The following is a 13,411-nucleotide window of genomic DNA, read 5'->3' as shown; positions in this document are numbered from 1 at the left end:
CACCTGTTCCTGACTTGGGTCTCACTGATCCTAAAATTTCTAGGCTGAACTTACACTGTCTTGGGCTACAGAAGGGGGAGTGGAGGCCCCCAGGAACCACAGCACTTGGTCCAGGATGCGGACGTATCCTTCTCTCCTATTTTTAATTTGAGATGGAGTCTCATTCTGTGGCCCAGGCTGGAGCACAGTGGTGCGATCTCAGCTCACTGCCACCTCTGCCTTCTGGGTTCAAGCAGTTCTCATGCCTCAGCCTCCCCAGTAGCTGCGGTTACAGACACCTGGCACCACACCCGGCTAATTTTGTATTTTCAGTAGAGGCGGGGTTTCTCCATGTTGGTCAGGCTGGTCTCCAACTCCTGACCTCAGGTGATCCACCTGCCTTGGCCTCCCAAAGTGCTGGGATTGTAGGCCGGCCTTGTTTTATGTTTGTGAGGGGAGGGGGGAGCATGATGGCATGGCCCTCTAATCCTAACTTCTTTGGAAGCTGAGTGAAGAGAATTGCTTTAGCTAGGGAGTCCCATCTCTACGAAATAAAAAATACAAAAATTAGCCAGGTGTAGTGGCGTGCACCTAGAGTCCCGGCTACTCTGGATGCTGAGCCTAGGAGGTCGAGGCTGCAGTGAGCTATGATCACAACACGTCATTCCAGTCGGGGTGAAAGCCAAACCCCTCTTTTTAAAAAATGTTGAAGTGAAAATCACATTAACCTAGAATTAACCATTTAGAAGTATACAATTCAGGCCAGGTGTGGTGGCTCACGACTGTAATCCCAGCACTTTGAAGGGACCAAGGTGGGTGGATTACTTGAGGTTAGGAGTTCGAGACCAGCTTGGCCAACATGGTGAAATGCCAGCTCTACCAAAAATGTAAAAAGTAGCCGGGTGTGGTGGCCCGTGCCTATAATCCCAGCTACTCAAGAGGCTGAGGCAGGAGAATCTCTTGAATCTGGGAGGTAGAGGTTGCAGTGAGCCGAGATCACGCCACTGCACTCCAGCCTGGGCCACAGAAGACTGTTTCAAAAACACAAAAAACAAAAATTAGCTGGGTGTGGTGGCCCAGGCCTTGAATCCCAGCTATTCGGAAGTCTGAGGCAGGAGAATCGCTTGGACCTGGGAGGCGGAGGTTGCCTGAGGTGAGATGACGCCTGGGTCACAGAGCAAGACTCCATCTCAAAACCAAATGAAAAAAACGGGTTGAACACGCGTCCCAGACTGGGGTCTACCACGGCCATGCCCTGGACCTCACCCCTGCCCTCCCCACACCCCACCCAAGTCTCACCCATGGGCCTGGGCTTGGTCACCCAGCACAACTGAACATTGATTAACACACAGATAGTGACTATCAGAGTTTATTTGTGGGTTGTGCAAGACAGGAGACCTTTGGAGACCCCTCTGTCATTTCCTGGAGCCCCAGAAACTACCCATATCTATACCCCAAGCAGCAGCAGCATGAAAATGATTAATACCCTTGAGGACCTATTGTGTCGGGACCCCCCCCCCAGAATGGCTCACACGAAGTCACGTGTCTTGTGGGAACCCTTGGAGGCGGGGCCCCTTCTTGTCTCCATAGTACAGATGAGGAAACTGAGGCACAAAGCGGCTAAGCCCTCAGCCATGAGTCCACAGCCAGGAACCTGGGTCCAGCCCTCCAGCCATGCGCCTGGCCCTGGCCTGCTCTGAGCTTGGCACACGGGGGTTTGAAATGGTCCCAACCTGAGGGGTGCAGCAGGGATTTGCAGAGTCTGAGACTTTCACATCAGCAGCTTGGAGATTACGGGGTTCAGGTGAGAATCCTGGCTCTGGCGCTCAGTCCTGGCCGTGGGCCCCCTGGTGAGTCACTGCCTCTCTTGGGGCCTCGGTTTCCTCATCTGTAAAATGGATGGAGACACTTAGAGAATCACTGCCTGAGCCCCCTGCTCCCCTTCTGCCAGTAACAGAGTCTCATTCATCTGCGCAGCCGCATTCCCAGCCTCCCCTGCGGCAAGGTGTGGTCATTTTGCTCTGTTCTTGCCAGTGGGATATAAAAAGAAGCGTTACGGCTGGGTGCAGTGTGGTGGTTCACACCCGTAATCCCAGCACTTTGGGAGGCCGAGGCAGGCAGATCACCTGAGGTCGGGAGTTTGAAACCAGCCTGACCAAGATGGAGAAACCCCATCTCCACTAAAAATACAAAATTAGCCGGGCATGGTGGCACATGTCCGTACTCCCAGCTACTCGGGAGGCTGAGGCAGAAGAATCTCTTGAACCCAGGAGACGGAGGTTGTGGTGAGCTGAGATCTCGCCATTGCACTCCAGCCTGGGCAACAGGAGCAAAACTCCGTCTCAAAGGAAAAAAAAAAAAGAGAGAGAGTTTAAGGCTTCCTGGGAAGACTTCTTACAGGAGACCCCCAGCCAGCACTGGCCTCTGACTTTCCCTCATAAAGAGGAGGTGAAGGCTGGAGCTCTGGCAACTATTTTGTGCCACAAGGCAACCCTGAGGACAAAAGCCAAGGATGCAATGAGATGAGAGAAAAATCAAGTCCTTCTGCTACTGCAGCTGAACCTTAACCTATCTCTATGGTATCCTCTTCTTACACCAGATCTCTATTTTTCATCCCTGGGCTCACACCAGCGTGGAGTCCTTCCCCGTGCTCCCTGTGCTCCCCAGCCTGTGGCTCAGCATTCGATGCATCTCGTGGGTGACCCCATCCCAGTGCCCCAGGCCGGTCGACAGTGTCCGGTGCATTCGGGGCGCCGGCAGGCCACTCTCCCAGCCTCCCCCCAGGGCTGCAGGTGCTGTGGCAGTGGCCATGGACCCAAGGGGGTCCCCAGGTTCTGGACGGGTTGAATAGGGGGTCCGACGGTGGGTACCCTGCTGAGGCTGAGCTCTGGGGCTGGCCTTGGAGACGTCGGCAGGGCGGGTGAGGTCATCTTCAAAGGATGGCGGGGACAACTCGTGGATCCCACGGCGGGTGGCCCGGGCGGCCCGGAGGAGAGTGTGGGTCAGCATGGCCACCAGAACCAGAGCGCCCGAGCTGAGGATCGAAGCGGCTGCTGCGCCTGTCTCGATCTCGAAAAGTAGCAAGGCGTAGATGGACAGTGCTAGGGAAGGAAACGACTCTCATTTATTCAGTCAACAAGCATCTGCCCTCCAAGCCCTCAGGGAACTTCTGCACACAGGGGGAACATCACAAAAAATCCTGCCACTTGCTGGGCACATGGAATAAGCATCTAATCTTCCTACACCCCACACGTGGTACATCATGACCACATCCATTTTACAGAGGAGAAAGCTGGGGCCCAGAGAAGTTAGGGGATTCCTCAAAGCCACACAGCCAGGAAGAGACAGAGGTGGTTTGTTTGTTTGTTTGTTTGTTTGTTTTTCTGAGACGAAGTTTCACTCTTGTTGCCCAGGCTGGAGTGCAATGGTGCAATCTCAGCTCACTGCAGCCTCCACCTCCTGGTTCAAGCGATTCTCCTGCCTCAGCCTCCCAAGTAGCTGGGATTACAGGCATAGACCACCACACCTGGCTAATTTTTGTATTTTTAGTGGAGACAGGGTCTCACCATGGTGGCCAGGCTGGTCTCGAACTTCTGACCTCAAGTGATCTGCCCACCTCAGACTCCCAAACTGCTGGGATTATAGGCGTGAGTCACTGCGACCAGCCTAATTTTTGTATTTTTAGTAGAGTTTGGGTTTGGCCTTGTCGCCAGGCTGGTCTCGAACTCCTGAGCTCAAGTGATCCTTCAGCTTTGGCCTCCCAAAAGGGCTGGGATTACAGGGGTGAACCACTGCTCCCCACTGGGTTTTCTTCTTCTTCTTCTTCTTCTTCTTTTTTTTTTTTTTTTTGAGACGGAGTCTTGCTCTGTCACTCAGGCTGGAGTGGCACGATGGCTCACTGCAACCTCTGCCTTCCAGGTTCAAGCGATACTGCTGCCTCAGCCTTAGCTGAGACTACAGGCATGTGCCACCATGCCTGGCTAATTTTTTGTTCTAACTCCCACTGAACTGTACACTTTAAAGTGGTTAAAGGCTGGGCGCCGTGATTCACACCTGTAATCCCAGAACTTTCAGAAACCAAGGTGAGAGGACTGCTTGAGGCCAGGAGTTGGACACCAGCTCAGGTAACATACAGAGACCAGTCTCTACAAAAAAACAATAAACAATCTGGGAATGGTAGTGCTTGCCTGTAGTCCCAGCTAGTTGTGGGGCTGAGGCAGGAGGACTGCTTGAGCCCAGGACAAAGAAAGCTGCAGTGAGCTGTGATCACACCACTGCACTCCAGCCTGGGTGACAGCAAGATCCTGTCTCAAAAAATAAAAATAAAATACACTGGTTAAAATGGTAATGTTTTTATTATGTGTATTTTGCCACAGTTAAAAAAAAACTGCGACTTAACTGGTCATGGCGGTGCATGCCTGTAGTCCCAGCTACTTGGGAGACTGAGGTAGGAGGATAGCTTGAGCCAGGAGTTCAAGTCCAGCCTGGGCTACATGGCGAGACCCTGTCTCTGCTAAAAATACAAAAATGAGCCGGGCGTGGTGGTGCACGTCTGTAATCCTAGCTACTTGGGAGGTGGAGGCAGGAGAATCGCTTGAACCTGGGAGGTGGAGGTTGCAGTGAGCTGAGATCACTCCACTGCACCTCCAGCCTAGGCGACAGAGCAAGACTCTCTCAGAGGAGAAAAAAAAAAAAGGGGTGGGGGACCTTTGAGCACCTGAACTAGCTAGGCCTCTATCAGCCTCTCCAGCATGCAATTTGGCACCATTAGCAGCTTCTACCCACTAGATGTCAGTAGCGTCCCACCCTCAACTCAGTGGCGACCACCAAAAAGGTCCCTAGGCAGTGAAAAAACTCTACTGAGGCCAGAATCACTCTCAATGGAGACTCCCCGGTCTGGTCCCCATCTCTACACTGGGGAATGGATCTGGGATCACCGACCCACTTTGGCATCAGTGATGTCCTCATTGGACCAGGCTCAGCCAATCAGAGCATTTCATTACTTTTCCTGAGGTTAGTGATTGGTGGAGGAATATTACATGGCCCCAGCTCAGCCTATCAGAGGCAGTCTTGGGACATTAGCCTGGGCTAGTGGGACAGAGCAATTTTCCTGCAGCGTCTGGGCTGTTGGTATTGGTAGGAGAGGGGCCCGGAACGGATGGGGGACTCTTTTGGGGCACTTTCCAGGCTGTGTTTTTGTTCGTTTGTTTGTTTTGAGACAGAGCCTCGCTCTGCCGCCCAGGCTGGAGTGCAGTGGCGTGGCCGTGATCTCGCTCAGCTCACTGCAACCTCCGCCTCCCAGGTTCAAGCGATTCTCCCGTCTCAGCCTCCGGAGTAGCTGAGACTACAGGTGCCTGCCACCATGCCTGGCTAATTTTAGTATTTTTAGTACAGACAGGGTTTCATCCTACTGGCCAGGCTGTTCTCGAACTCCTGACCTTGTGATCCGCCTGCCTCGGCCTCCCAAAGTGCTGGGATTACACGCGGGAGCCACCGCGCCTGGCCCTTTCCAGACTGTTTTTATGCGTTCTCTGGCTCTGTACTATTGTTTTGGAAGATACCGCACTGCATGATGTCCGACATATGAAAGCAAGGCCAAGGATTTTTCTTCCTTTTTTTTTTTTTTTTGCTGGAAACATTTTGAAAGAGATTTTGTAATTATTCTTTTAGTTCTAGCTAGCAATGAATGGATGATTAGTTGGACGTGCTTGGGAATTCTTGCTGAATGAGGTCACCTAGCCTCAAAAACAATCTAAATAGGAGGTGAATGAATTCTCAATTTTACGCTTAGTGAGGCTGACATAATATTACCTTTTTTTTTTTGCTTTTGTAATTGTTCTTGTATTTTAGGATGAGGATATTCCCTAGGTCTTGAATATTTCTGTTGGCCTGTGCAAAGACCCAGGCTCCAGGCATCATGTCGGAAGTGCCCACATACAGGCATCTTTCCCAGAGAGAAGCCCACTTAGGCAACAGCAGATGAAGCAGTGAAGTGAGAAGCATTTCTTTTTCTTTTTTCTTTTATTATTATTATTATTGTTATTACTATTATTATTTTTTGAGACAGAGTCTCTCTCTGTCACCCAGGCTGGAGTGCAGTTGCGCGATCTCGGCTCACTGCAACCTCTGCCTCCTGGGTTCAAGTGGTTCTCCTGCCTCAGCCTCTTGGGTAGCTGGGAGTACCAGTGTATAGCACCACGCCTGGCTCATTTCTTTTTTCTTTTCCCTCCCCCCCTCCCTCCCTCTCTTCCTTCCTCCCTCCCTTCCTTTCTTTCTTTCTTCTTTTATCGTTTTTTTTTTTTTTTTTTTTTTGAGATGGCATCTCACTCTGTCGTCGCCCAGCCTGGAGTGCAGTGGTGGGATCTTGGCTCACTGCAACCTCTGCCTCCTGGGTTCAAGCAATTCTCCTGCCTCAGCCTCCGGAGTAGCTGGGATTACAGGGGTTCGACACAATGCCTGGCTAATCTTTGTATTTTTAGTAGAGATGGGATTTCACCATGTTGCCCAGGCTGGTCTTGAACTCCTGACCTCAAGTGATCCATCTGCCTCGAACTCTCAAAGTGCTGGGATTACAGGCTTGAGCCACCGCGCCCGGCTCTATCTATCTATTTTTTAGATGAGGTTTCACTCTGTTGCCCAGGCTGGAGTACAGTGGTGTGACCTCTGCTCGCTGAAACCTCCGTCTCTCAGGTTCAAGCTATTCTCCTGTCTCAGCCCACCACCATGCCCAGCTAATTTTTTTGTGTTTTTAGTGGAGAAGGGGTTTCAGCATGTTGGCCAGGCTGGTCTTGAATTCTTAACCTGAAGTGATTCACCCACTTTGGCCTCCCAAAGTGCTGGGATTACAGGTGTGAGTCAGTGCACCCGGCCTAAATACCTTTTTAGACTTCTATTTTTCTATGGTGGACTATGAAAAAAATAGTAATAGCAAATCCTGCTTTCTAATCAGCAGGATATTTTTTCTTCCTGTAAAATGGATCATTTACAGGGCTGGCAGGGACTTATGTATGATTCAGTGTCGAGTCTGCAGCATCATCAACACATCTGTTTCAAGATTAAAACCAAAGATAAGGCATTAGGAGTCTCGTGAAAGACACTTAATGATTTGATTTGTTTCCTAGCCCCGATGAATAAAAGAAAGCTGATTGAAGAACAGTTATTACAAATCAGGAAGGAAAGATGGTGTCGTGTGTTCTGGCATCTGGGTTATTCTTTTTTTTTTTTTTTTTTCTTAAGCCATTTTTGGGCTGGAAATTGATTTTTATTTTCCCTTGAGACAGAGTCTCATTCTGTCGGCCAGGCTGGAGTACAGTGGTGCAATCTCGGCTCACTGCAACCTCCACCTCCTGGGTTCAAGCAATTCTCTGCCTCAGCCTCTCGAGGAGTTGAGATTACAGGTTTGTGCCATCATGCCCGGCTAAGTTTTATACTTTTAGTAGATACGCTGTTTCACCATTTTGGCCAGGCTGGTCTTGACCTCCTGACCTTGTGATCCACCCACCTCGGCCTCCCAAGGTGCTGGGATTACAGGCATGAGCCACCTCGCTGGGCTGGAAAGTGATATTTATAATCCAAATACTCATTTCATTTCAACCTGTGAAATGCTATCTTTTTTTTTTTTTTTTTTTCAAATGGAGTTTCGCCCTTGTTGCCCAGGCTGGAGTGCAGTGGCTTGATCTTGGCTCACTGCAACGTCTGCCTCCTGGATTCAGGCAATTCCCCTGCCTCAGCCTCCTGAGTAGCCAGGATTACAGGCACCCGCCACCACGCCCAACTAATTGTTTTGTATTTTCAGTAGAGACAGGATTTCACCATGTTGGCCAGACTGGTCTGGATCTCTTGACCTCATGATCTGCCTGCCTTGGCCTCCCAAAGTGCTGGGATTACCGGCACGAGCCACTGTGCCCAACCGAAATGCTATCTTTAGATACCACCCAGGCCATGAAAATTTTTGTTCAAACCAAATGTACAAAACTAATGAATCGGGCTCAGTGGCTCACACCTATAATCCCAGCACTTTGGGAGGCCGAGGTGGGTGGATAACCTGCGGTCGGAAGTTCGAGAGCAGCCTGACCAACATGGAGAAATCCCATCTCTACTAAAAATGCAAAAATTAGCTGGGCATGGTGGCGCGTGCCTGTAATCCCAGCTACTAGGGAGGCAGAGGCAGGAGAATTGCTTGAACTCAGGAGGTGGAGGTTGCAGTGAACTGAGATCACGCCATTGCACTCCAGCCTGGGCAACAAGAGTGAGACTCTGTCTCAAAAAATCCCAAAAAACTGATGAATCAAAAATGTTCTGATGACAACTAGCATTTGTGGAGTTCCTGCTGGATTCAGATGCCATCCATGGGCTATATATATATATTTTTATGAGACAGGGTCTCACTGTATCACCCAGGCTAGAGACCAGTGCAGTGCTACAATCATGGCTCACTGCAGCCTCAACTTTCTGGGCTTAAGTGATCCTCCCACCTTAGCCTCCCAAGGTGTGTGCCACCACACTGAGCTAATTTTATTTTATTTTATTTTATTTTTGTAGAGATGGGATTTTGTTATGTTGCCTAGGCTGGTCTCAAACTCCTGGCCTCAAGCGATCCTCTCACCTCAGTCTCCCAAAGTGCTGGGATAAGGGACGTGAGCCACTGCTCCCGGTCCCCATGGACTTTCATAAAGGTTAAATCTCAGAATTTCGGGCCAGGCATGGTTGCTCACGCCTGTAATCCCAGAATTTTGGGAGGCTGAGGTGGGAGGATTATGAGGTCAGGAGTTTGAGACCAGCCTGGCCAACATGGTGAAACACCATCTCTACTAAAAATACAAAAAATTGGCCAAGTATGGTGGCGGGCATCTGTAATCCCAGCTACCTGGGAGGCTGAGGCAGGAGAATCACTTGAACCCAGGAGGCAGAGGTTGTGGTGAGTGGAGATCGTGCCACTGCACTCCAGTCTGGGTGACAGAGCAATACTCCATCTCAAAAAATAAACAAACAAATACACAAATGAAATAATAAATAAATAAATAAACAAATCTCAGAATCTCCTCAAGTGATTCTGTGAGGTAAAGACAGTTATTCCCAGTGTACTGCTGAGGAAATCAAGGCACAGAGAGATTCATTCAAGGCATCAAAGCAAGGAAGTATCAGAGCCTGGAGCTGAACTCAAGCAGGCTGTCTGTGAAGTTGATCGCAGTCAGGGGACCATTACTGCTCTCTACCCCACCCAGGACCCTATGCCCTGTGTTCTATTCCAGCACACACCTGCTAAGTAGACGGAGACACCGCAGCAGAAAAGGCCAAGGGCCACGTGTCTGAGGAGGCGGCAGTCGTAGAGAAACCAGTCAGACCTGGGATGGAGGGGAGCAGGAAGAACAAGGGCTCAGGAAGTGGAGCTGATGGAGGAGGTCGGTAAGGAGAGGGAGGGAGAGCTGCTTAAATGAGACAAGGACCCACCTTTCAGGGACCAAAAATCTAGAGTACCTAACTATCATCCTTCTACTTGCCCACACATTTACATTCATTTACTTATCCACTCTCCATCCATCCATCCATCCATCCACCAACCCAGCCACCCACCCATTTATCCATCCATCGATCCACCACCCACCCATTTATCCATCCATCCATGCATCCATCTATCCACCACCCACCCATTTAGCCATCCATCCACCCATCCACCACCCACCCATTTATCCATCCATCCATCCACCCACCCATTTATCCATCCATCCATCCATCCACCACCCACCCATTTATCCATCCATCCATCCACCCACCCACCCACCAACCCACCCATTTATCCATCCATCCACCCATCCACCACCCACCCATTTGTCCACCCATTTATCCATCCATCCATTTGTCCACCCATTCATCCATCCGTCTACTCATCCATCCGTCTGTCCACCCACCCATCCATTCATCTGCCCATTCATCCATCAGTGCATCCATCGACCCACCCACCGACCCACCCATTTATCCATCTGTCTACTCATCCATCCATCCACCCACCCATCCATCCACTTGTCCATCCATCAGCCCAGTCACCCATCTACTCATTCATCCATCCATCCACTTACCAGTTCATTCATACATCCACTTACCCATCTCCATCCATCAGCCCCATCCATTCATCCAGCCACACAATTATTTAGAGACCCACCATCCACCCATTCGATATCTATCCATTTATCTATGCTCCACCCATCCCCCTCCATTTTTCCAAGTCAGTGTCCACCATCCATTTTTCATCCATATTCATTGATTATGCAACCAGCACTCATATACAGTCTTCCATCCATTTAACCGTGTGCTATTAATCCATCTATCCATTCATTCCAACACCCTCCACTATCCTATCTATCCATCCCTCACCCACCCATCCGCTGATCATCCACCTCCCATTCACTATCCATCCAACCTCTTCTCTTCCTTCCTACCCTCCTTCCCTCCTTCCCTCCTTCCTTCTTTCCACCATCCATTCTCTTTCCCTTATAATCCACCTGTATACATGAGTCCACTCAAACACCCAATACTTGGGAAGCAGCTGCTATGTGCAGATACTTGCCACACACCCGGCTTCCATTATTTTACAGACCATAAGCTTCTTTGAGAGATGAGGAGACAGTTTCATGTGCTTATTGATGGTACAAACAGAGACTCCAAAAGATGACACTGATCGAGGAGGAAATGGAGACTCTGAGAGCTTCCATCCTCACTTGGCTCCCATCAGTATAATGAAAGTGGATGCCTTCCCGGTCTTCCTGCTGCCTTCCCTCCTGTCCCCTTTTCAGCACAGTGGCTAAAGGTGGTCATTCAAAACCTAAATCAGGTCACCTTCCTCCTCACTCACAACCCTCCTAAGTAGGAGAAATCCCGAAGTCCTATCCCATCTCTGTTTTTTTTTCTTCCTGATGCTCATCACGATCTGCCATTATTATTATTATTATTATTATTATTATTATTATTATTACTAGAGATGGAGTCTCACTATGTTGCCCAAACTGGAGTGCAGCGGTTATTCATAAGCATGATGATGGCTCCCTGTAGCCTTGACGTCCTGGGTTCAAGGAATCCTGCCTCAGCTTCCCAAGTATGTGGGACTACAGGCATACACCACCACACCCAGCTAATTACACTTTTTTCTTTTTCTTTTTTGGAGACGGGAGTTTCAATCTTGTTGCCCAGGCTGGAGTGCAATGGTGCGATCTTGGCTCACCGAAATCTCTGCGCCCCCCCCTCCCCCCCAGGATTCAAACGATTCTCTTGCCTCAGCCTTCCGAGTGGCTGGAATTACAGGCATGCACCACCATGCTCAGCTTTTTTTTTTCTTTTTTCTTTTTTGTATTTTTAGTAGAGATGGGTTTCTCCATGTTGGTCAGGGTAGTATTGAACTCCTGACTTCAGGTGGATCCGCCTGCCTCCGCCTCCCAAAGTGTTGGGATTACAGGCGTGAGCCACTGTGCCCGGCCATTAAATTTCTTTCTTTTTGTAGAAACAAGGTATTGCTATATTACTACCCAGGCTGGTCTTCAATTCCTGGCTTCCCAGCACTTTGGAAGGCCACGGTGAGTGGATCATTTGAGGTTAGGAGTTCAAGACCACCTGGCCAACATGAGTTGGGAGAATCGCTTGAACCTGGGAGGCGGAGGTTGCGGTGAGCCGATATAGCACCACTGCACTCCCGGCTGTCTCAAAAAAAAAAAAAAACTATTCCTGGCCTCAAGTGATCCTCCTGCCTCTGCCTCCCAAAGTGCTGGGAATGCAGGTGTGAACCACCACGCCTGGCCCTTGTTATGATTCCTTATTTTCTGTGACTCCATGAGAGCAGATCTGTGTCCACTTGTTCCCTGCTGTGTCTCTGATGCCTTGAGCCAGACCCAGCCCCTGCAGGCAGGCACCCGACACACATTTGCTGACCCATGGGACCATGGATTTATTTCATTGTCCCTTGGGTGGAAGCTGTGTGGTCTGGACAAAATCTACCCCAATGGTGGAAATTCTCATCTGCTCACATTCACAGAATTCAGGGCCAGAATTTGGGCTCCTCTCTCCCGGCATTCTGGAGGGAAACACTACCACGTGGGACAGCAGAGTCCTGGACTCAAAGGGGGTTCCTCCTTCCACAACCACACTGCCCCTGAGAGAGGCCCCTCAATGACCACATCCCTGAGTTCAGGTCCCTGAGGAAGGACCTCAATTCCAGGCCAGGACACAGGCTCTGGCTGGCGCTATCCAGAACCAAGTTCAAGTCCAGCACTCCCTCGCCCTCCCCACCCCACTTCCAAGCCAGACGGCCTGAGAGCTCAGCCTCCCCTGTTTGAGATTCAGGCAAACTGATCCTGGGCCCTCTGTGAGCCTCAGTTTCCTCATCTGCAAAACGGGGGACACAGCAGTGGTTGCACCCGCTGCAAAATTTAACAAATACAGAATGGACGGAGGGAGGGGGGGAGGAAAAGAGGAAGGCGGAGATGCATGGGGTGGCGGGGTTGGGGGGGAAGGGAAGTGGGGAGGGAAGCTGTCCCCCCCCAGCCTGAGGCCAAAAGAGGGGTAGAGGCTCATCCAGGCTCCCCTCGCCCCCAGCCGAGCCTCCAGGGCGGTGAGGCCGGTCCTCCTACCTCCTGGGGCCAGGCCCCCGCGCCAGCTCCGCGCCCAGGTGGCCACAGAGCGCGGCGAGCAGCAGGCAGGTGAACGCCAGCACCAGCACCAGCGCGGCCAGCGCGGCGGCCAGAGGCAGCAGCGCCCCGGCCGCGTCCTCGGGCAGCCCCGGGCCGGCGCCCAGCCCCCGGCCCAGCCCGTCGGCGCGCAGCCCCCGCAGCTCCGCGCGGCCCGCCTGGAGCTGGAACAGCAGCTGCGCGCTCAGCGCCGCCAGCACGGCCGCCGCGATGCCCAGCAGGGTCACCGCGGCCAGCACCCGGCCGCCGTACGAGCGGGCCATGGCGGGGGTCCCTGCGGGCCCGGGGAACGGGTGAGGAATCCGAGGGGTTTCAAGGGGCAGGGGAGTTGGGGGGAGCCCGAGGGCCCCCGGGGGGGGTCCCCGAGGGGGCGGGGCCGGAGGGAGCGTATGAAAGTTCGGGGGGCTGGGCTGAGGGGTCGCCGGACGGACGTGGGCTCCGGGGTGCTGGTCGCAGCGGGGACGCCGAGTCTCCGCGAAAACTTGGGACAAAGTCTTTTTTTCTCCTCCCTCCCGGGGCCCCGCGGGCGCCCCCTCTTGATCGGCTGGGCCTGGCGGGCGGGGCCTGGCTCGGGGCTCGGGGCGGGGGGCGGGGCCCCGCGAGGGGCTGGATCGTGGGAACCCCGTGGCTCTCTAAGTTCAGAAAGGGACACCACCCCGCCCCCTGCTGCCCTAAGTATCGATTTTATTGTTGTTAAAAAAAAAAAAAAGAGAAAGGGGCCGGGCGCGGTGGGTCACGCCTGTAATTATAGCACTTTGGGA

The 13,411-nt window shown here is 51.7% G+C and overlaps 1 protein-coding gene across 2 annotated transcripts; it reads right to left on the bottom strand.

Annotated features, from left to right (window-relative positions):
- Positions 1-1,280: 1,280 nt before the first annotated feature.
- On the bottom strand, positions 1,281-13,164 carry TMEM221 (transmembrane protein 221). 2 transcript variants are annotated; one of them, XM_010330200.3, is made up of 4 exons: positions 12,594-13,160; positions 9,238-9,323; positions 2,850-3,080; positions 1,301-1,867 (listed from the first exon to the last, which is right to left on the bottom strand). In XM_010330200.3, exons 1-4 carry the CDS (start codon positions 12,911-12,913, stop codon positions 1,806-1,808), a joined length of 699 nt encoding a protein of 232 aa, XP_010328502.2. In that variant the 5' UTR covers positions 12,914-13,160; the 3' UTR covers positions 1,301-1,805. The 2 variants fall into 2 exon arrangements, with proteins under 2 accessions (XP_039321807.1, XP_010328502.2); XM_039465873.2 differs by having other exon boundaries at positions 1,281-3,080; positions 12,594-13,164.
- Positions 13,165-13,411: the final 247 nt, after the last annotated feature.

This window comes from Saimiri boliviensis, chromosome 14, assembly GCF_048565385.1.
Source record: "Saimiri boliviensis isolate mSaiBol1 chromosome 14, mSaiBol1.pri, whole genome shotgun sequence".
Lineage (NCBI taxonomy): Eukaryota > Metazoa > Chordata > Mammalia > Primates > Cebidae > Saimiri > Saimiri boliviensis.
This window is presented reverse-complemented; position numbering and strand designations above follow the sequence as displayed.